The sequence below is a fragment of the Pezoporus wallicus genome, unplaced genomic scaffold (assembly GCF_028554395.1).
Source record: "Pezoporus wallicus isolate ANWC-B61680 ecotype Strahan unplaced genomic scaffold, APGP_CSIRO_Pwel_v1 contig_8723, whole genome shotgun sequence".
NCBI lineage: Eukaryota > Metazoa > Chordata > Aves > Psittaciformes > Psittacidae > Pezoporus > Pezoporus wallicus.
Window position 1 is genome coordinate 291694 of NW_026635404.1, and position 27027 is coordinate 318720.

General features: G+C 42.9%; 1 protein-coding gene and 1 long non-coding RNA gene across 4 annotated transcripts in view; one reads left to right on the forward strand and one right to left on the reverse strand.

Moving 5' to 3' along the window:
- The first annotated feature begins 2685 nt into the window (after positions 1 to 2685).
- The window catches only part of LOC130606699 (uncharacterized), a 28111-nt gene continuing 3769 nt past the window's right edge, over positions 2686 to 27027 (forward strand). Inside the window, exons 1-2 of one of the 3 annotated variants that reach the window (XR_008974035.1) lie at positions 2686 to 2866; positions 26342 to 26479. This is a non-coding gene — a long non-coding RNA (uncharacterized LOC130606699). Of the gene's footprint in view, positions 2867 to 3414; positions 3587 to 18131; positions 18227 to 26341; positions 26480 to 27027 lie in introns of those variants that run through there. The other 2 variants (XR_008974036.1, XR_008974037.1) reach the window with 2 other exon arrangements.
- Positions 8494 to 24957, reverse strand: LOC130606665 (myosin heavy chain, skeletal muscle, adult-like). The gene is made up of 38 exons (XM_057423178.1): positions 24739 to 24957; positions 24510 to 24653; positions 24260 to 24416; positions 23578 to 23605; positions 23363 to 23477; positions 23177 to 23269; positions 22020 to 22083; positions 21829 to 21927; positions 21639 to 21742; positions 21421 to 21559; positions 20905 to 21023; positions 20662 to 20811; positions 19619 to 19789; positions 18200 to 18506; positions 18023 to 18099; positions 17510 to 17597; positions 17300 to 17417; positions 16628 to 16751; positions 16406 to 16542; positions 16049 to 16304; positions 14385 to 14627; positions 14019 to 14195; positions 13793 to 13938; positions 13613 to 13703; positions 13135 to 13524; positions 12891 to 13017; positions 12532 to 12650; positions 12054 to 12250; positions 11592 to 11775; positions 11340 to 11505; positions 11043 to 11167; positions 10536 to 10844; positions 10186 to 10389; positions 9701 to 9826; positions 9435 to 9605; positions 9244 to 9348; positions 9006 to 9101; positions 8494 to 8661 (listed from the first exon to the last, which is right to left on the reverse strand). The coding sequence occupies exons 1-38, from the start codon at positions 24940 to 24942 to the stop codon at positions 8503 to 8505; spliced, it is 5829 nt and encodes a 1942-aa protein (XP_057279161.1). The 5' UTR covers positions 24943 to 24957; the 3' UTR covers positions 8494 to 8502.

Below are 27027 nucleotides of genomic sequence, written 5' to 3' on the forward strand. Positions count from 1 at the left end.
ACTTTTCCTTGGTGTCAGAAGGTCTTTTGGCACTGCAAGCCTATTGCTGTTCTTCAACCCAGAGGCTGCACTAACTTACATTTAATTTCTGCCTGGTTTCATTTCACAGAGAGACTAAATATCTATTTTTGTTTTATTTATTTGCTTTATGTCTTAATTCCTTTCTTAAAGTGCAGTTGATTTCTTACAGTTAATTTACAGTTAGAAGTGTGAACTATGTCTCTTTTTCTTTCTTCTTTTTTTTTCTTTTTTCTTTTTGGGCTTCTTATACCTATATCCTTTCTGATGCTGTTCCACCAGAAACCCATTCCTGCAAATCTTTTCCATGTGCTTATCAGGATAGAAATCCATGATAATGTTAGGAACACTGACTTGGAGTTACTTAGCTTGATCCACACTCAAGACTTCGATAATAGCTGTGAAGTGCTTTGGTAGCAATATTGGTTAAGCAAATTCTTGTGCTCTCCTGTGTAGAGAAAAACAGCTATTTATTTCTGATACTGCAAATGAACTGATTAAAATAGCTAAAAACAACTTTGCCAAAATCAAAAAAAAAGGTGCTTATCTTTCATAACTTTTTCTACTTTCTTCACAGTTGGACTGCTGTCACTGAATCCTACTGTCCTAGCAAATAGAAGGATCTTAGGCCTGGGATGAAAATAACAGTAGTTTGCACAAATCTTTCTCATCTAAATAGAGTGATAATGAGCTACCATCAATGGACAATTCTGTTTTCTTTGATAACCTTTTAAATTTATTTTAGATCTAAACAAGCATAGCTCTGCTCTGGAGTGTATCTCCTCTCAACCAGACTGAGATCTGGCCTTAATCAAGTAAGCTGGTTACTGCCAGCTCAAGATGGCAGTAACCTTATGCTGCTGCCACTAAATTTTTCCAGCAGAGGCATATTTTCAGAAAGTGGTGACTAACAATGACCTTCTCTTGTGGTTTAACCACAGCCGGCAACCCAGAACCAAGCAGCCACTTGCTCACTCCCCCCCTTCCTGCCCCTGTTCCTGGAGGGATGGGGAGGAGAATCAAAAGAATGTAACTCCCACAGGTTGAGATAAGAACAGTCCAGTAACTAAGGTATAACATAAACCACTACTGCTACCACAAATAATAATAATGATAAGGGAAATAACAAGGGAAGAGAATACAACCGCTCACCACCCACCGACCGATACCCAGCCTGACCCGAGCAGTGATCCAGCCCTTCCGGGTAACTACCCCCAGTTTATATACTGGGCATGACGTGCTGTGGTATGGAATACTTTGGCTAGTTTGGGTCAGAGGTCCTGTCTCTGCTTCCTCCTGGCTTCCCCTCTTCCCTGCCAGAGCATGAGACTCAGAAAGTCCTTGGTCCGAGTAATCATTACTGAGCAACAACTAAAAACATTGGTGTTATCAGCGCTGTTGTCAGGCTGAAAGTCAAAAACACAGCTCTGCACCAGCTACTAAGAAGGAGAAAAATGACTGCTACTGCTGAACCCAGGACACCTTCTTCCATGTCTTGCATTGCTCTGATTTGTATGCCTGCATTGGTGGCAGAAAAGTGAGATAAGTAATGCCTTCTTGAAAGGTGGTGTACCAATACAGAAGTGTGCAAGGCACAAAGCCAGCTTGTATGCATCCAGAGGCTTACTAGTGAGAGAAGTGCAGTTTTGTCTTTACCACAGCTAATGGCTTCTAAAGCATTACTTTATTCTACAAAAGCTGTGCTGGTATTTATGTGGTGTATTTTCTTTCTTCCTTTTTTAGCAGTATCTGTTGATATAGAAATCATATCAAGCTGGGATGTGTTCTCGGATTCACTCCTGAATTCTTCTCAAAGCCTAATGTTGTATTTTCCATTTCAGTTTCTTTGGCACTGATTTCTGCACTGGTTATATACCACAGAAAATAATCTAGTTTCTTCATATGGTTTTAATTCATTTAGCAATATTGTGTGAGCACCATCCCATCTATTCCTTTATTTCAAAATATCTTGTATAAAAAAAGTGGGACTATCCTTAATTTCTCTGTAGTGAAAAATCAGCTTTCCTGCAGAGGTCTTATTTTCTTCTGTGCTCTTTTTCAGCCTAATCATTTCTTGGCTTTTTAAATGCTCCTGAAATCTTCACTGCAACTAAAAATCTTACAAGCAACTCCACAGAGTCTCTTTTAATCTAGACTTAGCCCCAAAAGTTGCTTTTAACATAAAAATAATTTTCTTTTATTCATATTGATAAAAATTGCTCTTGCCGCAGCCCCTTTACAATGGCTAACCTTACTCACAGAAGCAATTTTACTCCCTTCTATGAACAATGTTTTTCCTTCTTTGCAAGTATCTAGGTAGCCAAACCAGGTATGAATCTTGCCAGATAAAGACTATACTGTGATTCAGAAGGAAATAGATCTATCAAGATCTCCAGAAAAAAAAAAACCAAAAACAAAAACAAAACAACAACAACAACAAAAAAACCAAAACAGCACAAAAAAACCCACAACCAAAAAAAAAAAACCCTTAGACAAGGAAAGTGGTGAGATCTTATGAATCTGTGGATTGTCAGTACAACACTTTATTTGAGAAACATTCCCCATGAGATTTGCAGTTTACAAGTGCTGTTGTCAGCCATGCTCTCAGTATGAGCAGGGCATGCTGGAGGGATCAGTACACCCTGTGGACCCTGATGAGCTGCCTAACAGAGAATGCCCAGCGTCTGCCACAGCAGCATTTCTGCTGCCCTCTGTGTAAAACGAGAGCTCCCAGGAATGTTAGCACCAAAGAAACGAAATTGCTGAAACACTGATCTCTCAGAGCAAGTTTTCTCATCCCTGGACTTCCCAACACTAAGATGAAGCTGGACACTGGACTCTGGAGATGGTAGGACACACTTCTCTTATGAAAACCTCTGTTTCTTCTGTTGACAAATGAAATGCATGCTTTTAATATTCCCTGCAGGAAGTAACTAGTCCCAAGAGGTGATGTGCTATGTAGTTAAAAAAAAATCCTGTAATGAGCATGGAATAAAATTAGAGGCATTATGTATCTTTGAGGTAAACAGACTGATGAACAGAACTACCGGGGGAGACATACATAGTGGGCTAAGGGCAATTTTGGCTTTTCATGACATTGGCCAATGGCAAAGGTAGACTAACATTTCTGGGGCCAGAAGTTACTTGTAAAGACTGACCTGTCCCATGCACCAAAGCATGGAGAGACTGTGAAGATCTTTCTATCTCCTAATTGTACTCTTTTGACTCTGCTCCTAGGTTAGCTTTTCCAATGCATTTGTGGTATAGCTTAATGATAAGGAGAAGCATGCCACCTAAGTATGTACAATATTTCACCTTAAAATTTCTTTCAGAAGAGAGACTGGAAGAAGAGCAACTGGAACCCCAGCACCACCTAATTGTGGAGAAGGTAAAAAAAAACCCGGGCAGGTGTTGAATGAATGTCAAAGTTGAAGTTAGGCTCTTCCTAGCTTTCCAGCAAGCATCAGTGGAAGAGAACTGGAGAGTGGGTCTTGGATGACGATGCAACATTCAGGATGCCCTTTCCATCACCCACAAAAGCAGCTGAGGAGCTCCTCTTACAGAGCAGGTTAGTGGGGTGAGTAAGCTGGGTGTTTTTTGGGTAGAAGAGGCAAGAAGAGAGACAACAGGTGGTAGAAAGAGGTGAAAAATGAGAAGGATTTGGAATGAAAGGAAATCAGGGTTACTAGCATAGTCTAAGCTTGAGAAAATGACTGCTCCCTCAGAGAAGGTCTGAGAACATGTGGAACAGATGCAACAGGTAACACAGGTAACAGAGGTATATCAGCTAATTAAGATAGTTTTGATGCCTTGCTTTTTGAATACTGTGAGAGGAAAGAACATGTGTATCATCCTTTGAGCTGTGGCTGTACTCTTCTTAGGCACTCTCACAAATTACTTATGTTGCAAACACCAGTTTGGGGGACACAAAACATCTCCTGAAGTCTCCTTCACTCTCTTCCTTCCTCTCCCTTTCTCACTTTTCTCTCAAGAGTGAGGAATGCACTTCTTGGTCAAGTCAATGTTTCTGTGGCCAGACTGCATGGCCTGTAAGTACTTTGAGAGCTGGAAAGCTGAATCAAAAGGAGCAAGGTCAGGTACCAAAAGCTAGATGACGTTCGTGTGATTGTTCATTCTCTGTCCTTCTCCTTTTCTGTCACTGGGTAGGAAAGCGCATTTTGGCGTTTCTGGGGCATAGCTTGTAAGTACTCTGAGAACTGAAAACTGAATTTGGCGTTGTTGGCAAGAAATCTCTTCAGGAGCTTCTTTCTGCAGGGCAGAAATACTTTCTCCATGTCTTAGCACCTCTCACAGGGCTGATGCTTTTGTGCTCAGGAGACACACCACACTCTTTCATGCCCAAGCTGTTTAAGGTCAGAGAACTCCATAGTCCACATGTGGCAGCAGCTCTAGTGGAGCTCATCAGCTGCATCTATTTTAAACCTTCTCTTAGCGATGCTCCTTTATGCCTATTATGGATCCATGTTTTTCCCAAGATCAGTTACTTGTGCATCAGCACCTATCAGGTCACAAGCCCTCGGGCTCCAGAAATAGTGTGTCAATGCAAAATGACTCCTGTCCTCAGCTAAGGCAGCAAATCACAAAGTGAGGAGAAACTTGTTTTCCTCACCCCTCCCATTAATATTGCACTCTGATTCCAAGAAGTCTCCAATCATGCTTTCTAGAATGTCTGTTGGCAAGGCCAGGTCAGCCCAGTGCAATATGTGGGACTTCATTTCCCACACATGCATTTTGAGGTAGATAAGCTGATCAATAATTGTCATTTAAGGAACCTGCAGCCTTACCTTTCATCAGTTGGAGCACCATTGAGAAGCAAATTCCCAAGCCATAATTTCTTACAGGTGAGAGGTGAACCCCAGTGTTTTCAAGTGCTTCATAAGCATCCTGATTCTTCCACAGTCAGACCAGGCTGTTGATTTCAGAGGGTTCTTGCTATATTGTCCAAAGGGAGCGGCAAGTTTAGGTCAGAAACATGGTCTGCAAAGTTGTTGTGGTATTTGCTAGTCAGTTAGCAGGTTTAAAAAGGTACCCATGGAGTTAGAAATACTTGTTCATGCTTTTACTGAGCCACAGTTGCAATACACTGACCTCCAAGTTAAGCTTTTTGGATCATTTGTCTGTTCCTTTAAAGAAATATGTGTAGTAAAACAAAATCTTTCTGCTTCCTTTCATGTTTTGACAACAAAGGTTTTGTCTGGAAAGAATGAAGTGTGGGAAGGGAGAGAGGAGAGAGGTTGTTTCTCTTCTTTGATGCCCAGATACTGCTGGCATTGATGCAGCTTTCACAGCTTCACCCATAAAGATGGTCTCTCTCAAGAGCATCACTTAAGGTGACGCAGGAGTCAGTACAGGGTGTCATCTTTTCCTTTAATATATTTAGCTGTTGCCCAGCAAACTACTTCCATATTTAGAACATGGGAGGATTCCTTGGGTCTGAACCTCAGCATGTTTGTGAGAAGGAGGACCTCCTAATCCTGCAAACACGCTGACAGCTGTGGTCAGTGCAAAAGGTTTTCTTCCTGCTGCCTCCTCTACAGCTCCCCTCCTGCAACTCCAACCCAGCTCCTTTCCCCAGCAACTTCACAGCTTCTTGAAGTACTCCCTGGAAATGCAGCAGTGTAGAGCTAGCCAGGAACCTGGAGAGACCCATAAGTGTCCCTGTAGTGTGAGAGATGACTTTCATTTACCATTCCTGACATCTGGCTGTAGAATCTGCCCTGAGCAGCTATGTGATGCAGAATGCTCCAGTGCTGCCAGAATGGCTGTTCCGTACTGTAAGATGCACTCTTGATTCCTGTGCAGTTAATTAGGCAGTTGTCTCTGTTAAACAGCTCTTTCAGATAAATGAAGCACTGACGCGTCTTTGTGATCTCCCTAGTGGGTACAACAGTCTGCTTCAGGGTGGAAGCGCCAGCTGCAGCCGGTTGCCACCTGCTCAGGCTGTACAGCCCCCTTGTGTCACTGATGAGAATAGCTGGGTTTGAGAGGCATCATTTCTGCCTTGGAACTCTTCCTGTTGGTTATCTTTTCCTTATTTTTACCCTGTCCACACATTATATTCTGATTTTGTTTGTATACCCAATGTGGGATAAAAAAAAGGCAACCGTCAGTGACTGTTGGCTTTTTCTGTCCTCCCAGTGTTCAGTTCACTTACACAAAAAACCTCATCCATTGCTGCAAAAGGCAGACAAGAAGCACCAGTTGGAAGTGCGGAGGTACCACCTTTAATTCTTCCCTGTATTATTAGAGTGTCAGACTATGTGATTTCTCTCATGATGTTGTGATCCCAGAGTTTTTCTCATTTCCATACTTAGATAGTCAAAAGCAGTTCCTCTTCATATGTATCCTTGCAAAACTTGTAAAATATAGGTTTACAATTTTTCTTCTTATAGGAAATACTGCAGTGCAGAGCAAAAAAAGTTTGTTTGCTCTGATGGTTGTAACTGTTACAGCAGCTGGAGTAGTACAGTTTCTTGATCTTACTCTAGAAAAGAAGTTAATCTCTTGAACTTATTCCTACTTCAGATATGTAAACAAGCAGAAACAGAAGGGAATTAATGACTGCTGTAAAGCATGTAGGGGGAACCTGCTTAACAGCACTGAAAAAGCAGAGATTCTTAACACTTTCTCCAACTCTGTCTTTTCCACAACTGTTGAGATCCAGGCCCTGGGAACAAAATTCAGGTTGATGCAAACACAGACCTGACATCAGTGAAGGAAGAGTTGGTATATGAACTACTAAAGGAGCTTGATCCCGACAAATTGATGAGCCCAATATATCCACGCAAGGGTGTTAAGAAAGCTGGCTGACGTTGTTGTGAGGCCACTTTCCATAATCTTTGAGTATTTGTGAAGAGAGGGGTATGTCCCAGAAGACTGGAAGAAGGCAAATATCACCCCATCACCCTAACAAAGGCTCAGAGAAGGATCCAGGAAACTGCAGACCCATCAGCCTTGTTTAAGTCTCCATGAAGGTAATGAAGCAAATTCTCATGGGGTTATCACAGGTCAAATGAAGCACATGTTAGGAAAAGCCACCATGGATTCACGATGGGCAAATTGTGCTTGACAAACCTGTTTGCCTTCTACGATAAAGTAACCTGCTCGGTTGGTGGGGGTGAGCAGTGGCCATCATCCACCTGGACTTCTCCAATGCTTTTGATACAGTTTCCTACAGCCTCCTCCTAGAGAAACTGATGTGTTATGGTCTAGACAAATGGTCTGTGTGGTAGTTGTGGAGCTGGTTAACTGGCTGCACACAATGCTTATATTCCAACTGGTGACCTCTCAATAGTGGGGTTACCCAGAGATTGATATTGGGCCTAGCACCTTTTCAAATCTTCATAAATGATCTGGAAAGTGGGATCCAGTCCACTCTGACCAGGTTTGATGATGATACCAAACGGAGTAGAGTGGAGCGGAGAAGTCGACACTTTGGAAGAAACAGTCTCTCTGGAGCATAACCAGGATAGGTTGTACGAGTGGGCTAACAAGAACTTATGAAGTTCAACAAGGAAAAATGTAAGGTCTTGCACCTGGGTAAACCCAATCCAGAAGTGCAGCACAGGCTGGGGTCTACTTTGCTGGGGAGTTGCTCTGTGGAAAGGAATGTGGGGTCCTGGTGGACAGTAAGTTAAATAGCTTACTGTGCTGCTGCAGTAAAGAAAGCCAACAGGATGCTGGATTACATCAACAAGGGCATCACCAGCAGAGATAAAAATGTCATTGTCCCATTCTACTCAGCTCTTGGCAGTCTACACCAGGAATGTTGTGTTCAGTTTTGGTTCCTGCTATACAAAAGTTATGTGAACAGGCTGAGAGGGTCTAAAGATGATCCAAGGCCTGGAAAGCCATGTGAGGAAAGGCTGGGAGAATTGGGTTTGTTCAGCCTAGAGAAAAGAAGGCTCAGGGAAGACCTTATCCCCATGCTCCAGTATTTAATGGCTATCCCTAAAGAAGACACAAACTCCCTTTTTACAAGGAGTCACACGGAAAATAAGAGGGTTAATAGATACAAGTTACTCTTGGTGAGGTTCTGGTTGGACACATGAAGAAAATTTCTACAATGAGAATAATCAGCTATGGGAATAATCTCCCCAGGGAAGTGATGGATTCCCCAACATTGGACACTTTTAAGATTTGGCTGGAAAGGGTGCTGGGACTTCTAGTCTAGACTGTGAATTTGCCATGAAAGTTGAACCAGGTGATCCATGATTTCCCTTCCAACATGATATTCTGTGATTCTATGATACTATGAAAATTAATTGCTGATAAACAACCAATACTTAGGTAACAGCGAAATTGAATTGTAACAGCTGAAAGCATTGCTGCTGCTGTGTATGCAAGGGAATCTACAGTCTTTATTCTCTAGACATCGACATGGTTACAAAGACTAACTACAGAAAAGACAGAGGGTACACATTTTGTGCAGCCTCCAGGTCACTTTGCTGCCTCATGACAGCCTCACTCTTCCTCTCCTATCTTCTTGACATGAAACACCTCCCGGCTCTTCACTCGGAGCTTGTTGACCTGGGACTCTGCAATGTCAGCCCGCTCCTCGGCTTCCTCCAGCTCGTGCTGGATCTTGCGGAACTTGGTGAGGTTGACATTGGACAGCTCCTCCTGTGCGGGGAGAGGGAGTTGGTGGTGAGGAGCCCTTGCAGAGCTGCGGCTCTTCTGCGGAAAGGCACAAACTTCCATCCCCCACCTACCACACAAAAGCCTTACACAGACGTTCTCATCCTCCCTTTTTCAGGATCCCACTGTGACAAGCTTCCCCAACACTCTGTCACACTTGGTCAAGTCATTTGAGTACTTACTGTCCCACTTGTTTATCTAGATGTAAAGTCCCCAAAACCTTAGCATGTTGATGACTTGCATTTTCTAAAAATCTGGTATTCATCTCCTCAGCACATGTGTGACACCCACAGAAAGCAATGCTTGACTATTCTCCAAGCAATACTTACAGCTTCCTCAGCTTGCCTCTTGTAGGATTTCACTTTCATTTGCAGCTTGTCCACCAGATCCTGCAGCCTCAGAATATTCTTCCGATCTTCCTCAGACTAGAGTGGTTGGCAAAGAGAAAAGAAAGTGAATTACTGGTTTCTCCACACCACAGAACAACACTTGGTCCTGGATTGCATTGGAAAAGCTTTGGTTTTCTGGGATGCGGGTGTATGCCCTCATGGACACCACCTGCCTTACCTGGAAGGTCAGCTCCTTCACCCTCCTCTCATACTTGCGCACACCCTTCACGGCTTCAGCGCTGCGCTTCTGCTCAGCATCAACCTCGCCTTCCAGCTCCCGCACCTGCAATCACAAGCCCATCTTTGGAGCTTCCCTGCTATCTCTCCAAGGCACATGCTCACTCTTGCACAAACACCAGCCCTACGCACTCTGGCCTCCAGCTTCTGGATTTGCTTCTTGCCTCCCTTCAGTGCCAACTGCTCAGCCTCATCCAGACGGAGCTGCAGGTCCTTCACCGTCTGGTCCAGGTTCTTCTTCATCCTCTCCAGGTGGGCGCTGGTGTCCTGCTCCTTCTTCAGCTCTTCTGCCATCATGGCAGCCTGAGGAGAACAAAGGGTCAAAGCCATTTTGGGGCTGGAGACATTCTGGGGAGGTAGCACTTCTTTTTGAGCACTAAAAGGAGCCCCCAACTCACATCTGTGATGGCCTTCTTGGCTTTCTCTTCAGCATTGCGGGCTTCCTGGATGGTATCTTCCATCTCACCCTGGATTTGGGCAATGTCTGTTTCCAGCTTCTTCTTGGTGTTGATCAAGCTGGTGTTCTGTTGAACAACAACAAATATTGTCCCCTTAGTTCCAGAAACAAACACTGGGTTTAATAATTGTGTAAATTTAAGGTTATCATCTATATATCTAATATTAACATTGTCCTTCAAATGATGCATCTTGTGAGGTCTGACACAACTAGAGAGCAGTGTTCTTGAAATTCTAAGGAACATTTCTGACTGCTGTATGTACAATCCTACTCATTTAGCAATAACACAGTTCTTGGTACAACGGTAACAGTTCTGGTTCAGGTTAAGCTTTTTGCTACAAGAGGTGATTTAAGAATTCACACACATGAAAAATGTGGGAAGTGAAAGAAAAAAGGGTCCTGAGGTTTTGAATTGCATTAATCAACCTGAGTGTGGAGGAGCTGCACACGTTCAGTGGCATCCAGAAGTTCCTGCTCAGCCAATTTCCTGGACCGCTCCGTCTGCTCCAGGGCTGCCCGCAGCTCCTCAACTTCAGCCTGCAACAGGTTTGCTCTGCGCTCCACCATAGCCACCTGCTCCTTCAGGTCCTCCTGTGTCCTCAGAGCATCGTCCAAGTGTATCTGTGTATCCTGGAGAGGGAAATAAGAGAGGTTGGGAGGTGGTTTTTTCCTCTATTTTCCTGTTTTTACATCAGTATAAATCTGACAGAATTGTACAACAGCTAAATATGTAGTTGATTCATTAACCAGTGAGCACCAGTTTTGTTGTGCTGTACCTTTAGGACTCCCTGTGTGTTTCTCAGGTTCTTCTGTGCCTCAGCAGCCAAGCGATTGGCATGGCTGAGCTGGATCTCCATTTCGTTCAGATCTCCCTCCATCTTCTTCTTGAGACGCAGAGCTTCATTCCTGCTCCTGATCTCAGCATCCAGGGTGCTCTGCATGGACTCCACAATTCTGAGGTGGTTTCTCTTCATCTGGTCAATTTCCTCATCTTTCTCTGCTACCTTCCTGTCAATCTCAGCCTTGACCTGGTTGAGCTCAAGTTGGAGGCGCAGGATCTTTCCCTCTTCATGTTCTAGGGAGGCCTGGACAAGAAAGAAGCAAAGTGTCAATAAAATAATTTTATATGCAGCTGTCCTATTTCACGCTACCTCTTATAAGCAAAAATGGGGCTCTTTATCTTTGGATGATGTGGAACCTGAGGCTTTGACTTCCCTTGACATCCCAATCTTAAACTGCTTGTCAGTAGACCTGTCCGAAAAACAATGAATATGTGTGTGTACCTCAGCTTCCTCTAAGGCAGCCTGGATTTCAAATTTCTCCTGCTCAATCTGCTTCTTGACTTTCTCCAGCTCATGAATCGCTTTCCCTCCCTCGGCAATCTGCTCCGTGAGGTCAGAAATCTCCTCTGTGGGAACAAGGACCAATGGCATGGTCGGGCACAGAGCAGAATGGGAAGGGCCCTCACACACCAACGTGACAGGCACCTTTGCCCACGTGCAGGCACAGACCCATGTGAAGCGGTGGGTACTGGTGGGTGCTGAGAAAGCCCTGCCAGGAGCAGAGGGCCAGGCACTTACGCTGCAAGTTCTTGTTCTCGCGCTTCAGCGTTTCCAGGTGGTCCAAGGACTCCTCATAGGCATTCTTCATCTTAAACAGCTCCGTGCTGAGAGAGCGGGCCTCCTTCTGGGAGGCTTCCAGCTCAGCCTGTGTTTCCTCATACTTCTGCTTCCATTCTGCCAGGATCTGAAGAGAAAGGGGGTGTCAGTATGGATGTGACAATGAGGACGGGATGCTCCGTCCATGATTCCCCAGTCTGGAGCCTGAAAGACCTTGTCAAAGTTCTTCTGCTTCTTATCCAGAGCGGCACAGGCAGCATTTGATCTCTCCACATCAATCATCAGGTCCTCCACTTCATTCTGCAGCCTCTGCTTTGTCTTTTCTAGGGAGGCACATTTGGCATTGACAGCTTCAACATGTTCCTCTGCATCCTGCAGGCGCTGTGCCAGCTTCTTCCTGCAATGCGGTAAGTACAGCTGCAGGTTACAGGTAAAGGGTTTGACACAGCTGTGTCCCAGCACCTACTGATTATTAGGCCTGTCTTAACCATTCTAGCCATAAAGACAACATTTCTTCTTCCAGTCTATGCATTTTTCCTTCTCTGCCTTCTACCACAAAGGTAGTAGTTCCCAGCCTTTTTTTCCTCCCCTAACCTAACCCGTTTTTGGAGACTCCGATCTCCCTTCAGAGTCCCAGTGTTCTCCAGTTCTCTCTATATCCCACTTGCCACGTACTTGGCCTCCTCCAGCTCCTCCGTGCGCTGAATAGCGTCCGTCTCGTATTTGGTTCTCCACTGGGCCACTTCACTGTTGGCCTTGGACAGGGCGCGCTGCAGCTCCCCCTTGGCTTCCTGCTCCTCCTCATACTGTTCCCGGAGCAAGTCACAGTCGTGGCGAGCAGACTGCAAGCCGTGGGCCAGTGCGTTCTTGGCCTGCAGCAACAAGAGTACTGGGACAATGAATGGACATCCTTGCAAATATCCTGACTGGCATGTTGTGCACTGGATTACTCTATGCAAAATGGCAACTGTATGTTGAATGTCGAAAGAAGCTAGGATTGACAAAAGAAACAACGTTTAAGCTCCAGGGGATAGCTAAGAAGCACTAAGAATTAACTAGGAGGTTTTAGGATAGTTCTACAGTTGGGTGCCTAAAAAGCGTGTTAGAGAATAGGAATCTTAAAGATAAGAATGAATACAGAATGCCTTCTCACCTTTATCTCTTCCTCTAAGTGCCTTTTGAGCTCTTCAATCTGTTGGGTGAAAGCTTGCTTGCCTCTTGACAGCTGAGAAACCAGACCATCTTTCTCCTCCAGATGGCGTGAATATTCACCTGCACAAGTTAGCAGATAAAGAAGCATTTTATTTCATTGATGACAGTATTGTGGCCATTTTGGTCTGCAAACCAGACACTTAGAAGACCTTGTAGAAGGTGATCATTATGATGCCATTTCATACATTTCACATTACAAGGGAGACAAAACATCCTTAACAAATTATGTTCCCATAAAGGTCATTCTGAATTAACTGTCTGACATTCTTAATTTGCACATCAGAGGTGTGTATGTCTTACCTGCTTCTGTCTGCAGACGAGCTCTTTGAGCACTGAGGTCATTGATCATGCGCTGGTGCTCTTCTTCCTTTGTCTTAATCTCACTCAGCTGGTCTTCCAGGGTGCGACACATCTTCTCCAAATTTGCCTGTGTGGTAATACATGGAAGTAGTTAATGATGCTAATTCTCAATAATAGCAGCTGCAAAACCTTAAATTTAATAGAAGTCTGTTGGGGCAGAAATATCTAGGAGGTATTTGTGTACCTTGGCTTTGGAGACGGACTCCATGTTACTGGCCAGGTCGTCGATCTCCATCTTCAGCTCGCTCTTCTCCTTCTCCAGCTTCTGCTTCACTCGCTGCAGGTTGTCGATCTGCTCCCCAAGCTCAGCGGTGCTGTCCGCGTGCTTCTTGCGCAGGGCAGCAGCCGTGGCTTCGTGCTGCAGCGTGGCCTCTTCGAGGTCACGACGCATCTTCTGGAACTCGGCCTCACGCTTCTTGTTCATCTCGACCTGAGCTGCTGTAGCCCCTCCTGCTTCTTCCAGGCGCTCGCTGATCTCCTCCAGCTCCCTCGAGAGGTCAGACCGATGCTTCTCTGCTTTTGCCCGAGAGGTTCGCTCTGCCTCAATTTCCTCCTCCAGTTCCTCAATACGAGCCTGGAGAATGTCAGGGACCATTCACACCCATGCCCTCCTCTTACCTGACCCGAGGATGGATGAGAGAGCAGAAGGAACAGAAACTTGCCTGCAATTCTTTAATCTTCTTCTGTAATTGCATGCCCAGGGTTTGCTCATCCTCAATTTTGCTCTGGATCTGGCTGATTTCAAAGTCTTTCCTTTGGGCAAAGAAAAGCATTTTAGAGCTGAAAGAAAAAAAAGACAAGTGCAACAGGCCAGTGCTCAGGTGCCCCACAGCCACACTTACTTCTTGAGTTTCTCATCCAGTTGCTGCTTATCATTTTCCAAATCCATGATGTTGTCCTGGGCCAGCTTCAGGTCTCCTTCAAGTTTCCTCTTGGCTCTCTCAAGGTCCATGCGCAGTTTCTTCTCTTGCTCCAGGGACCCTTCCAGCTAAAGCAAAGACCATCAGTGTTCTGTTGGTAGTGTCTGACTGTAACAGCTTTAATCTTCTCATATGCATCTTTACTTACATCGTCCACTTGCTGCTCCAGCTTGATTTTAGCTTTGGTGAGTGTATTGACTTTGTCCTCTTCTGCCTGCAGGTCATCCAGTGTCTGCTGATGGGCCTCTTGGAGGGCTTTCTTCTCTTTTGTCAGCTTGACAATGGTCTCATCCAGAGCTGCCATCTCCTCTGTGAGGTTTTTCACCTACAGATATAAGCAATTGTCAAAACAGGGTGGAAAGCATGCAGTGAAATGTTCACTTTGCAGTACTTAGACCGCAGTTGCATTATTCCTTTTGCTACTGAAGTGAGGGCCAGCTCATTTGGTAGCAGTCGCTTTTGCTTCAAGAAACGATGATTTTTAGATCCCTTTTGTGATTCCCAGTGTGTGTACCTTGTTTTCAGTGGCATGCTTTTCCTTCTCCACTTTGGCCAATGTTAACTCAAGGTCATCAATATCTTTCTTCAGCTCTGAACATTCATCCTCCAGTTTCCTCTTCTTGGCTGTCAACTCAGCATTAATTTCTTCTTCATCCTCTGCCCTTTCAGTCACCTCCTTCACTTTGGCTTCCAGCTGGATTTTGGTTTTGATGAGCTGGTCACATCTTTCCTCAGCATCAGCTAAAGCATCAGCTTCCTGGTGGCAAAATACAGGAAAGTTTATTTTATGTTGAAGGAACATGTGTGCATCAGCAAGACCTTTGGGATTACTGTTTGGGAAATGATTACTGCAGAATTACATTGCAAAGTAGCAATTTTGAATGTTGTTTTGATCACTTTTACCTGACCTTTTTCATCATCACATACTGTGTCTAGATACATACATTTCACCTTGTTTATTGCAGGTATGTGGGTGGCTTACTTGGATTTAATTGATGTTTTCCTTTTCTCCTTTAGAAAGTTATGAGTGATAGTGTTTTATAATTCTACATATTCAATTTTATGTAGATGAACTGAAAAATGTAAATAATTCCACCCCTGAGAAAATACTTGAAACTCCCATTAGTAGATTTGTACCCGGCCAATACGGTAAGTGGATACTAGATGGATACTAGAGTTCAGTGTTCCAGGAGAACATTCACCTTTGCCTCAAATGGTCACTTCAAGGATACTGCCTACATGTTGCCTAAGTGTCCCGAGAGGCCAAATGGCTTTGGAGCAAACATATAAAGCAGGTCTTGTGTGGTAGGATGCAATGGGCATCTGTGTCTTAGAATCATAGAATCATAGAATAGTTAGGGTTGGAAAGGACCTTAAGATCTTCCAGTTCCAACCCCCCTGCCATGCGCAGAGACACCTCCCACTAAACCATGTCACCCAACACTGTCCAGCATGGCCTTGAACACCACCAGGAACGGAGCATTCACAACCTCCCTGGGCAGCACACTCCAGTGCCTCACCACCCTCACAGTAAAGAACTTCTTCCCTATATCCAATCTAAACTTCCCCTGTTTCAGTTTTAACCCGTTACCCCTTGTCCTATCACTACAGTCCCTAATAAACAGTTCATCCCCAGAATCCCTATAGGCCCCCTTCTGATACTGGAAGCTGCTCTGAGGTCTCCACGCAGCCTTCTTTTCTCCAGGCTGAACAGCCCCAACTTTCTCAGCCTATCTTCATATGAAAGGTGCTCCAGTCCCCTGGTCATCCTCATGGCCTCCTCTGGACTTGTTCCAACAGTTGCATGTCCTTTTTATGTTGAGGACACCAGAACTGCACACAATACCCCAAGTCTTGTGGGAGTAATAGCTACAAGAGGCCGAGTGAGATATGTTGTAGAAATGGTACTAGGATCTTCATGTTGACAACTGAATTAAGGCAGAGTCGGTGAATCCAGTCGCTGTCCCCACTCCACTAAATACACAACAGTGACGGCACTGAGGCTTTATGTCATGAACTCGCATGAAGACGTATAGGCATTAGGACTAAAAAGTGATTTTTTGGCTTAAACTCCACTTTGTAGTGAGACTAAGTGGGAAAGAAGGTGGCCCAAATTTTACCTTTTTTTTACATGGTGTGCAATGTAAAATATTCTTTAAAAATAAAAATGTTACTCACGGCCTGGACTTGGAGCTGCAGGTCATTTTTCTCCTGCACCAGTTTCACCATTTTCTCCTCCAGCTCCTTCCTCTTTGCCTCAGACTTTGCAAGCTCTTCCTTGGTTTTCTCAAACTCTTCCTTCATGTTGGCCATCTCTTTCTCAGATTCTGCACTCTTCAGCAAGGGCTTGATCTTAAAGAACAGCTTCATCCAGGGCCAGTGCTTCACATTCATGAAGGACCTAACATTGTACTGAATGCAGAAGATGGACTCCCTGAAGCACAATTAAAAAAGAAATTAAATATTTTCAGTAGGATGAGCGTCAACACTTTCTTCCAAGTACAATGACCTTAACTGAAGATGAGAAATGTCTACCTTCTCTCCACCATTCTCTGGTACTCCACTCTCATCAGGAAGCCCCTACATCTGGCCTGTGTGCGGGTGATGAGCTGTGCCAGCTTCTCATCCCTCATCTCCTCCAGGAGTCCCAGCAGCCCAGCTTTGAAGAAGACCTTGAGAAAGGGAATGTTGCTGCACATCACTGGCAGGTAGAACAGAGCACAGAGATGTAATGAATGACTCAAGAAAGATCTGTACCTTGGTGTGACCAAATTTATACTGGGTATGGTCCACATCAATTGACCCAAGAAGCTTCTCAGAAGCCTTCTTGCTGTCAATGAACTGTCCCTCTGGGATTGCACTGGCATTAAGCACCTTGTACCTGTGGAATGAGGAAGAAATATGAATAAGGATAATCTCAAGTCATAAAAGAATAAATTTTATTGAAGTTACCATTAGTCTGTGCAGCAGAATTGGGCTGAGAAAGTTGGAAATTTGTCTCTTGTTTAGAGATACAGTTATACTGAAGTTCTAATCTGATAAAAAAGTTAAGGAAACTTTTATTGTCTTTAGGTGATCCATCATAGATAAAGACACTGATCTCCAGCCGTTTCATTCCGAAATCTTTTTCACTGAACCTATGCTCTAGAAAACATCTAGAGAGGAACATCGCCACTCTGTGTATAGGAAGAATGCATCTTCCCCTGAAACTTACAGCTGATACAATGGCCAAAGCACTCTACTGAGTCTGGAAATTTTATTTGAGAACTTGTTGTAGCTACATGCCAATCTGCATTTTTAAATCTTGTGATCACTGGTTTGTATAGCCTTATTGTGTTTCCATATTCAGAGACACTGGTAAGGTTCAGCTGTGTGATGAATAGCAAAGAGTAAGGACACTGACTTACCTCTTCATTTTATAACTATTACCTCTGTTTGAAGTCAGCATAGAGCACTCTGCTGGGGAAACCTTTCCTGCAAATCCTGATGCCTTCCAGCACACCGTTACAGCGCAGCTGGTGAAGTACCAGTTCATGCTCCATGGCACCTAGCAATACAGACCATAAATGAACACCAATTTCCAGCGCAGAGGGGAATAGCTGTTTCAGAGCAAGTTCTCTTTCTGCTTGAGCATCTTACCAGGTGTTTTTGTTTCATTTGGGATGATGCAACGCACAAAATGAGGGTGAGTGCTCCGTAGGTTGGTCATCAGCTTGTTTAGGTTCTCCTGTTGGACCATGATTTAGTGTATGTTTATATGAAATACTTAAAAACTAGCTCTTAAATTCTGGAAACTTAGCATAAAAGCCTATCAGTGAAGATGCACTGTGATGAAAATTATCAACTGATACCTCAGAAAAATAGCACAAGGCCCTCTGATTCTGAACATTGAACATGATCTTTTAGAGTAAGAAGAAAAGTTAGTATGAACCCAATGAGTGGTAGAGGGTGTGTACTTCTTTGATGAGAAAATTCTTGCATATTTCAAGTGGAGGTTTACAGTCATTTTTCTTCCGTAAGTGGCATAGGTTTCTTTTTTTAATGAGAATTAGAGCAAAACTTTTTACTTTTTTTTTTTTACTGTTGTTGAGTGATTTCAAAGTGCTGTTTAATTCTAATTTGCATAGCTGAAAAGATAAAGTGTTTACTTACCCGGAAAAGAGCTGATACAGTCTGGAAAGAAGAGCCCTTCTTCTTGCCACCTTTCTTGCCTCCACCACCACTAGCCTCTGATAAAGTAAAGATAACAAAACATTTATGGCTCATTCATGATTCCATGATTTTGAAGAACCACTGTGCAACAAGAAGATGAGATTTTAGAAAACTCACCTGCCTCTCCACCAACAGAAGCAAATAGTAAAGCCAGTGTCTTTACAGATGATTTCTGATACAGCCCAATGACTGTTTCATTCAGAGGGTCTTTGTTCTTCTCAAGCCAGCCACTGATGTTGTAGTCCACCGTGCCAGCATAGTGCACCAGAGAGAAGTGAGCCTCAGCTTTTCCTTTGCCAGGCTTTGGCTTCTGGAAGTTGTTGGACTTGCCCAGGTGCTGGTCATAGAGCTTGTTCTTGAAAGAGGTGTCAGTTGCCTTGGGGAACATGCACTCCTCTTCCAGGATGGAGAAGATGCCCATGGGCTGGGAGAAGCAGCAAAAAAATGACAGCAATAAAATACAGATTTGCCTTTGGAAGGAGACTGCAGTAAGGCACAGGGAACTGAGAAATAGATTATATTTTTGGATCAAAAAGTGTATCAAATCTTTGTTTAGCTTTGCATATGGTTCTAGACAAGATACAAATTTGTGTCTGAAACTAATGCATTTCAGAAGTGATAGTGTCACAATCATCTAAACAATTTAGAAACTGATGAATCGATTTTTATTTTCTGCATTAATTCTTTCATGATGTAGATTTTTGTAGGTGAAACTGTCATACTAAAACTCTCCTTTGTTCAACAGATCAACAGATCTTTCAGCTACTTCCTGAAATGTTATTTCTTATGAGATACCTCTGCCTTTTTATTCCTGTACAGAATGATGTTACACAAAATGGTGTCAGCTCATAGTGATGGTTTTATTCATCCCAGTTCATCCAGTACCTTTTTCTATATACACCTATGATTTCAATCTGAAATTGTGTTTCAGAAACCACAGTATTAGTCTTGTTATCTTAATACTGAAAACTGTCTGGATTTCTGAAAAGAGATCTTTCATCTTCGTGGACTAGAAAACACACCTACAGTGAATCCTTGTCATCACATTATGTGTTATCACATTATTTCTTCTATTGCCTTTGCCAAACAAGAAAAATTACAGCTATTTGTCTTTTTTAAATGCATAATAATGTAGCTAACAAGTAAATTTATTTCATTTGTAGCCTAATCAGAAGGGTCCCCAGAAATTACTTTCTGAAAGAAAACAATATTTGAAATCAAAAGGTAGCCAAAGCTTTTATGAAGTCAAAGAGCCAGATATGGCTACGATGGATAATGATAGGTAGTTTTGTGAAGCATTAGCACAAGAAAAGATAAAGCTGAAGAAAAATCCTATAATTCTGTTACAAATAAGAAATAACAAAATCTTAGATGTAATCAACAAACTTTTTCAATGAGCTCACAGATAAAATAAGTTACATATTCCGGTATTTTGAAGAACTGATTTGAATATGAATGTGGAAGAGTCCTTGGAAAACTGATGCCAAGTAGCAAAGAAATTGCGATATGCACAGTGCACCTGAACAGGAAGGATACCTTTTCAATGAGCTCAATGCAGGCAGCCAGGTCCATCCCAAAGTCAATGAATGTCCATTCAATTCCTTCCTTCTTGTACTCCTCTTGCTCCAGCACAAACATGTGGTGGTTGAAAAACTGTTGCAGTTTCTCATTGGTGAAGTTGATGCACAGCTGCTCCAGGCTGTTGAACTGCCCAGTGCAAAACCAAGATTTGCTCATTCTCAAGAGGAAGAACCACCTGCATAGCTTCTTTCTGCACACTTAGAATCACATACAGAGGATGTCCAGATAAACCTAAGATTTTTTTTAATGTTAAATTTTCTAATTAATTACTTCTAAAGAGATTCAAGGTTTTTTTGCTCTTTGCTACCTGAATAATGTTTACATATTTATTTGTCAAATCAGATTCCAAAATGATTTGTTAGTCTTATCCCTATCAAGGTGCAACTTACTTTTCTCTGTTCTGTTGTATTATGTAAATTTTCCCATTGCTCTTATGATAAAATTAGACATTGTCAGTATTTGCCAGTCCTGGCTTGGACTCAGGTAATCACCCTTTGGCTCTTCAGAACAAAAAGATTTATGTTGCTCTCTTTTTCCAAAGCCTAGGCCAAATTTTGTGAATGGGGCTTAAGTCTACCTTTATCTTCCTACAGTATTTGCATGCTTTTGTCAATGGATTTTCTTGATACTAAGCTTAATACTAATGTGTATCGCATAAAGCCATTACATGCAGATCCACTGAAGCTCATGAATTGTCCTGGAAAAAGCAGTGACATATAGAAGGAGGAAAACATTTCCACAAAATAAAAAATAAAATACTAATAATTAGAAAACAAACAACAAAAACAACAAAACCCCCAAAATTACCTAGGAACCCCCACCTCCACACACAGAAAAACCCAAACAAACAAAAAAGACAACGACCAAACCAACACACAAAACTTGATTTGAAATTGTAAGTGAATAGATTTTTTTCAAAAAAACTACTGGAATCCTCTAGTTTCTCTTGAGGCCTAGGTGCCTTTTCAAGATTTGACTACGATTTCTGTAGCACTTACATCAAAGATCTCAAAGCCAGCAATGTCCAGGACACCAATGAAGTACTGTCTGGGCTGCTTGGTATCCAGCTGTTGGTTGATACGAACAACCATCCACAAGAACATCTTCTCATAGACAGCTTTTGCCAGAGCACCCACTGAATTGATCACCTAAACCAAAGAAGAATGAAGCATAAGAAAAATAATACCCAGAGCAAGAAAATAAATCAAGACAGAGGTTCCCAGTCTCCAGGTGGTTGTTACCTGCTGCACAGTTTGACCCTTGGTCACATATTCATTCCCAACCTTGACTCGGGGGTAGCAGAGGGCCTTCAGCAAGTCAGCTGAGTTCAGACCCATCAAATAGGCAGCCTTGTCAGCAACTATACTCAACGGGACAGGAACAGAGAACTGATCACTGAAAGTCAACGTTAGATGTAGCTGTAGGTTTCAGTACTGTAATCTTATAAAAGCTTGAAGGGAAATTCAGAAGCATGAATACGGTAGAAAATGAGGTTCATGTCTTTATGAAAGTAACTTGGTTGCCCAGGGAGGTTGTGAGTGCTCCATCTCTGGCCGTGTTCAAGGCCAGGTTGGATGAAGCCTTGGGGGGCATAGTTTAGTGTGAGGTGTCCCTGCCCGTGGCAGGGGGGTTGGAACTAGATGATGATCTTAAGGTCCTTTCTGACCCTAACTATTCTATAATTCCAAGGTACCTGAATGCCAGCTTCCAGCTATGTAACTGTTTCTATTATTGGGAGTTCTAGATTTTGCTTATACCTTCTGTGCCATCTGGCTCTGCCTGCTCCTCACGCTGCTTCTGCTTGAACTTCAAGTTCCCATAGTGCATGACAGCCCCTGTCAGCTTGTAGATGGCTGTCTTCTCATCAGCGGTGAAACCCAGGATGTCAATGGCACTCTGCAACAGTATCAGCCAAATAAACCTCTGGACCATTAAAAGGAACTTTCACCTTCCCATTATGCTCTGTGCCACTTACATCTGTAGCCATCAGCTCTTCCTGGTCATTAATGCTGGCAACAGTGATCTCACCTTGACTCACAAACTGGTAGTCATATGGGTTGGTGGTGATAAGGAGCATGTCTGTAAAGAGGAATAGAATATATTTAGGCATAAGAATGAAGATAAATGTTAAACACATTCATCAAACAATTTCTCATACTACCAACCAATCAACTCTGGCTTCTTGTTGGACATGATCTGATAGAATATGTGGTAGCTTCTTTCTGCCTTGAGCTGGAAAGTGACTCTGGACTTTTCCAGCAGATCTGGCAAGGATGGTAGGACACAGTTAGGTCTGAGAATGTACATTGAGGTGGAAAGGGAAGAAGGAATGTGATCAGGTCAGAAAGTCTCTTACATGTTTCAATGTCAGCAGAAGCCAGTTTCCCTGTGGCCCCAAAGTGGATTCGAATGAATTTGCCCTTTAGAGGGGAAAGAAAAAAGGCATTTTGAAATTTTACTGAGATAGTAATCATGTTACCTTATATTCTCCACAGAGGACAAGATTTAAACTTAGGAGTTATTGTATTGTTTGGTTCTGGTTGGGGCTTTTTGTTTGTTTGGTTTTTTTTATGTTATTTTTATTTTCATTAGTTATTTCCTTAAAAAAAAAATGAAACAAAAATATATTAAGAAACTCTCTATACTAGGAATACTTAGTTAAAGAACTGATCTGAGGTATTATTTTTTAACAGATTATTCTGAATGCACAGGAACAAGAAAAAAAACAGCAAACAAGCCTTTCATTAAGGCAATTATGCCTCAATTCAGACACATGGGTATAGAAAATGCAAGATGAAGTTGCTTCAAGTTTTACTCAGCTAGGACACTGTGAAGGTGGATTTTGATGGCATAAATATTAGGTGAGATTTTTAGAAGCTGCTGAAAAAGCAGCTGTTACTTTCTGAGCTGTGGGGATAAAGGCAATGTACCCAGAACATGGAACTTTAAGCTGAGGCTAGGGATTGGTGTTGTGACTTCTCAAGGACATTCACAGGTTATCTTATAAAATTTACAAATGTCTTTTTTCATTAAAATTATTGAAAGGACATATCATAGGTTTGTTTGGTTTCTGATAGGATGTGTTGAAGTCATCCCTTTCCAGAAAACTTCTATCAATGTCTGATTAATAGATCTGCTCAGTTCTGTGTCTACAGAAAAAGAGGTCTATATTTTTGCTGATCTGATGCAGGCAAGTTCCATCTTGTCTTTTCCTCTCTCCCTCCCTTTGTTCTACATTATCTCAATTCACACAAATTTATTTACTCCTGCTGTCTGACAGATATCAGGAGTATAAATATATATATTTACAAACATTAAATAAGAGAGATATTTATGCATCTTTGCTGTACTACACTTTTAAAGCTTTATTGTTAATTAAATAGTCTAGTTAGGTAGTTTTTGTTGACAAAAAAATTAGTTCAATCATCTGACCATGACAGTTCAGAAGTGACAGCTTCTGTTGTGACATCCTTGCTCAACTCTAGATGTCAGCTTCTCCAGTCAACAACTTACAAAGCGTGAGGAGTTGTCGTTTCTCACGGTCTTGGCATTTCCAAAGGCCTCCAGCAGTGGGTTGGCGCTGATGATTTGATCTTCAAGCGTTCCCTGCAGAATGACAATTATTGCTGGTTATCCTTTCCAAAAAACAGATCAGAAGCAGAGAACAGCATAGATTCCAGCCAGTGTCTATTAATTTGCCTGCATTTTGCCTGATGTCTGCTCTTCCTTCTTCTTGTCCCCACTCGCTGCAATTGTTGCAAAGTACTGGATGACACGCTTCGTGTTCACAGTCTTCCCTGCTCCGGATTCTCCGCTGTGCAACCAAAGAGAGAAGCAGAGAGCGTGTGGTCAGGCAGGAGGTCCCCTGGCGCACCAGGCAGCCCCACAGGGACCAAAGCAGGGAGTGTACGTACGTGATCAGGATCGACTGGTTCTCGCGATCTGTGAAAGAGGCAGAAACAAATGGACTTCATAAATGAAGAACAGGAAAAGACTGAAAATGAATTCAGTGAATATAAGTCATGACAAGAAAAATGTCTGTGCAGGTTTTCCTTTGCTTACTAGTTAGAGTTTTTAAAAATTCAATTCTTTGCAAGGTAATGATTATTTTTATCTTTTATAGGAATGATAAAACCCCTGAGGGGGCATGTGTTTCTTGGCTACTGCACCCTTTACAGTTTTTTTCTCCTGCATACAGAAAATTATTTCTTGTTTCGTTGTTTTGATTTTTGACTACACAGACTGTAATTAGAGTGGAGAGAAAGGGATAATAAAAACCCATTACAAAGGAATCCTGAGACTGGGTAATAGTTCTGAACACAATAGGACAGAGAAAGAAAGGAATGGAATGTTGGAAGCAAAACTAACAGCAATATATAATTCTATTTATTTTTTTCATGCAAGGGTTTTATTAAGACAAATCTGATCATTTGTGATATTGAAGCTTCCTTCAATGGTATGAGGATAATAAAGCACAGTGTTATGCATACATCAGAACCAGGAAAGCTTTCAAAAAGTCTGCTCATACTAGTGAGACAGAGTATTCCTTCAGAGAATTTCATGGTAAAATCCCTCTGAGAAAAGAGAACCACTCACCAGTCAGCATGAACTGATAGGCGTTGTCGGAGATGGAGAAGATGTGTGGAGGGGCCTCCTGGCGCTTCTTGCCTCGGTAGGCCAACACCACCTCCGGGTTGTACACCGGCAGCCACTTGTAGGGGTTGACAGTGACACAGAAGAGACCCGAGTAGGTCTGTGGGGAAGCGAGACAGCACGTTGGCTTCCACTTAGGCTGGCAGAGCAGTTCCTCCCAGCTACCCAGAGGAAGACTGCTGCTGGTACTTACGTAGATCATCCAGGCTGCGTAACGCTCTTTGAGGTTGTACAGCACAGCGGGTTCATGGAGGTGGGTCATCATGGCCATGTCCTCGATTTTATCGTACTTGGGAGGGTTCATGGGAAAGACCTGGTCATCCTTCACGGTCAGGGTCTGTCAGAGGAAGAAGGAGATGTACGTATGTCAGCTAAGAACTGAGAGTGAGAATTGAATGGTGTCCTTCAGCCTTGCTTCTTACCTCTCCACCTTCAGTCTTGACAGTGACCTTCCCCGATTCTTTGCTCTGGATTGTCCCTTTCACAAAGGATTCTTTAGGGTGGGCCACAAAGACCGATGTTTTGGCATCGAAAGGCTTGTTCTGGGCAGCAATTCTCTCCTTTTCTGATTTTCGGAGGTAAGGAGCTGCCTCCCCAAAGATGGCCATCTCGGAGTCTGACGACATGGCTGCAGCTTGTGGAGAGGCTCGTCAGCAGAGAACACTGTGGGAGAGCAGATATGTTGGCCAAATAAGTCAACTTGCTTCATTTCCACACAGTTTATTGAAAAACTTAGACTCATAGAATGTGTGATTTGGGAAGGCAGTTCTTAGGTCCATTTTTCCGTGCAAAGGAAGTCAAATATCAGATCAGATTACCCAGAGCCTTTTCCAGTGAAGTTTTGGTTATCTCCAGGCATCTAGATACTTCAATCCCACTTTATCCCCATTTTATCCCTTTTTCTTGTTTGACCACCCTGATTGTGAATTTTTTCATTTTCACACCTAATCATATTTCTCTTGTTGCAACACAGGTCTGTTGTCCTTCCTGCTTTCACTCTGCATGTATGAAAACAGCCTGGCTCCTTTTACCATATAACCACCCACTTTTTGTTAAAAATAGCAGTAAGACACCCCATTTCAACATCGTCTCCAGAGTTGACAGCCCTCACCCTTTCAGCCTCTCCTCATACAGCATTTGCTCCTGCCTGTGTTGGAAACTCTCCACTGAACTCCCTCAGGAATGTCAGTGTCTTTCTTGCCATGGGGGAGCACCAAATTGAACACAATACTCCAGATATGGGACCTGAATTCAGGGGAAGAGTCAAATTCCTTTTACCTGCTGACTACACTGTTATGACTGCCTGACAATGTACTTGGCCTTCATTCCCCCAAAAGGCACACTGCTGACATATGTGCACCAGGACAGACAACCCTTTTCTCAAAGGTATTTTCTAACCAAATGACAGCTGACATATCCTGTTGTGTGGGGCTATTCTTTCCTATATGCAGGACTTCATATTGGCTTTAGTAAAATTCATGAGCTTCTTTTCAGCTGCAGGCTGAAGAATTTTAGGAGCCTTCTTAAAGGTAACATTGGTCTGTAGCATATTCATGAGTCCCTTGGTTTGATTTCATCTGCTCAGCTCCTGAGGATACCTTCTATCTGTCACTGGATTGCTAATGGCGATGATTAAGTATCAGGCTCCTAGCACTCACAAGTTCCTAGCACTGATGTGTTCTATACTGTGGAAAGTGCCAGCTGAAAGATTTTTCTTTTTGCATTTTTAGGTACTGGCATAATTCCTGAAAACGGTGAAGTCATGCCTTGTCAAGCTAAGCAGGGTAACTTTTACACTCTTTTAATATTCTGTGTCTAGGGCTCCCAATCCCTCCTCAACACCTTGCTCTTTCCAGTTAGATTGCTAGATCTCAGAAGGTGAGAGATTTCATCAGGAAAATTTTAATTGAAAGCAGTTGTGGAGGACCGCTGCTGTGATTGACTGCAACATCGATAAAGCACTTGCAATTTTTTTAAGCTCAAAGCTTTAACACCATGCTGCAAGTGCTTTGTGTCCCTCTGCAGGTAAATATCAAGCAATGGATTCCAAAGCAGAACTGAGGCACCACAGTGAGCCAACATGCCAGAGGAAGAAGATAATCACACCTACCTGGAGTTACCAATCCAAAAAGCCCCACTTGCCAGTACACAAAATACAGGTAGGTGGGTTCAGAAGGTGCTCTGAGGACTAACTAGTGCATGGTGTCTTTTGCTGCTGCTCTAAATAATTCACTAGAGTTGTTTGCTTCTCATCTCAATGTTTAAGCAGCCCCACATGGTAGCATTAGTGTTTGAAATGAGGTGTGTATTTTGTCTCTGAAAGCAGAGTTTTAGGGCTAGAAACACCAAATGCAGTTTTCCAAACAACTGCACCCTTCCAGCAACTACCCTCCTGCTTCTCCTCCTGCCACACTGAAGAATGCTGCTTTCTTTGCTTCACAATGTCACTCCTCTTCCAGTGTAAAGAAAGGTCCTGTGATGAAGAATGCCTTCAACCTTATGGCAAGGGCAATCATCTCAAGCATGAATGGGGCAAATCAAACTCCCTCAGGCTAAAAGAAGCTCAGTTTCAAGTCTCCTCGTTTTTTAGTATAGACTCTGATTGTAAAGTGGGAGTTAAATGTGTAAAACTGCTTTCTTACTGTTGAAAGGACCTGTGAATATCAGCTGTGTTATCAGTGCTCTCTATGACCCCTTTGCCTGTCAAATTG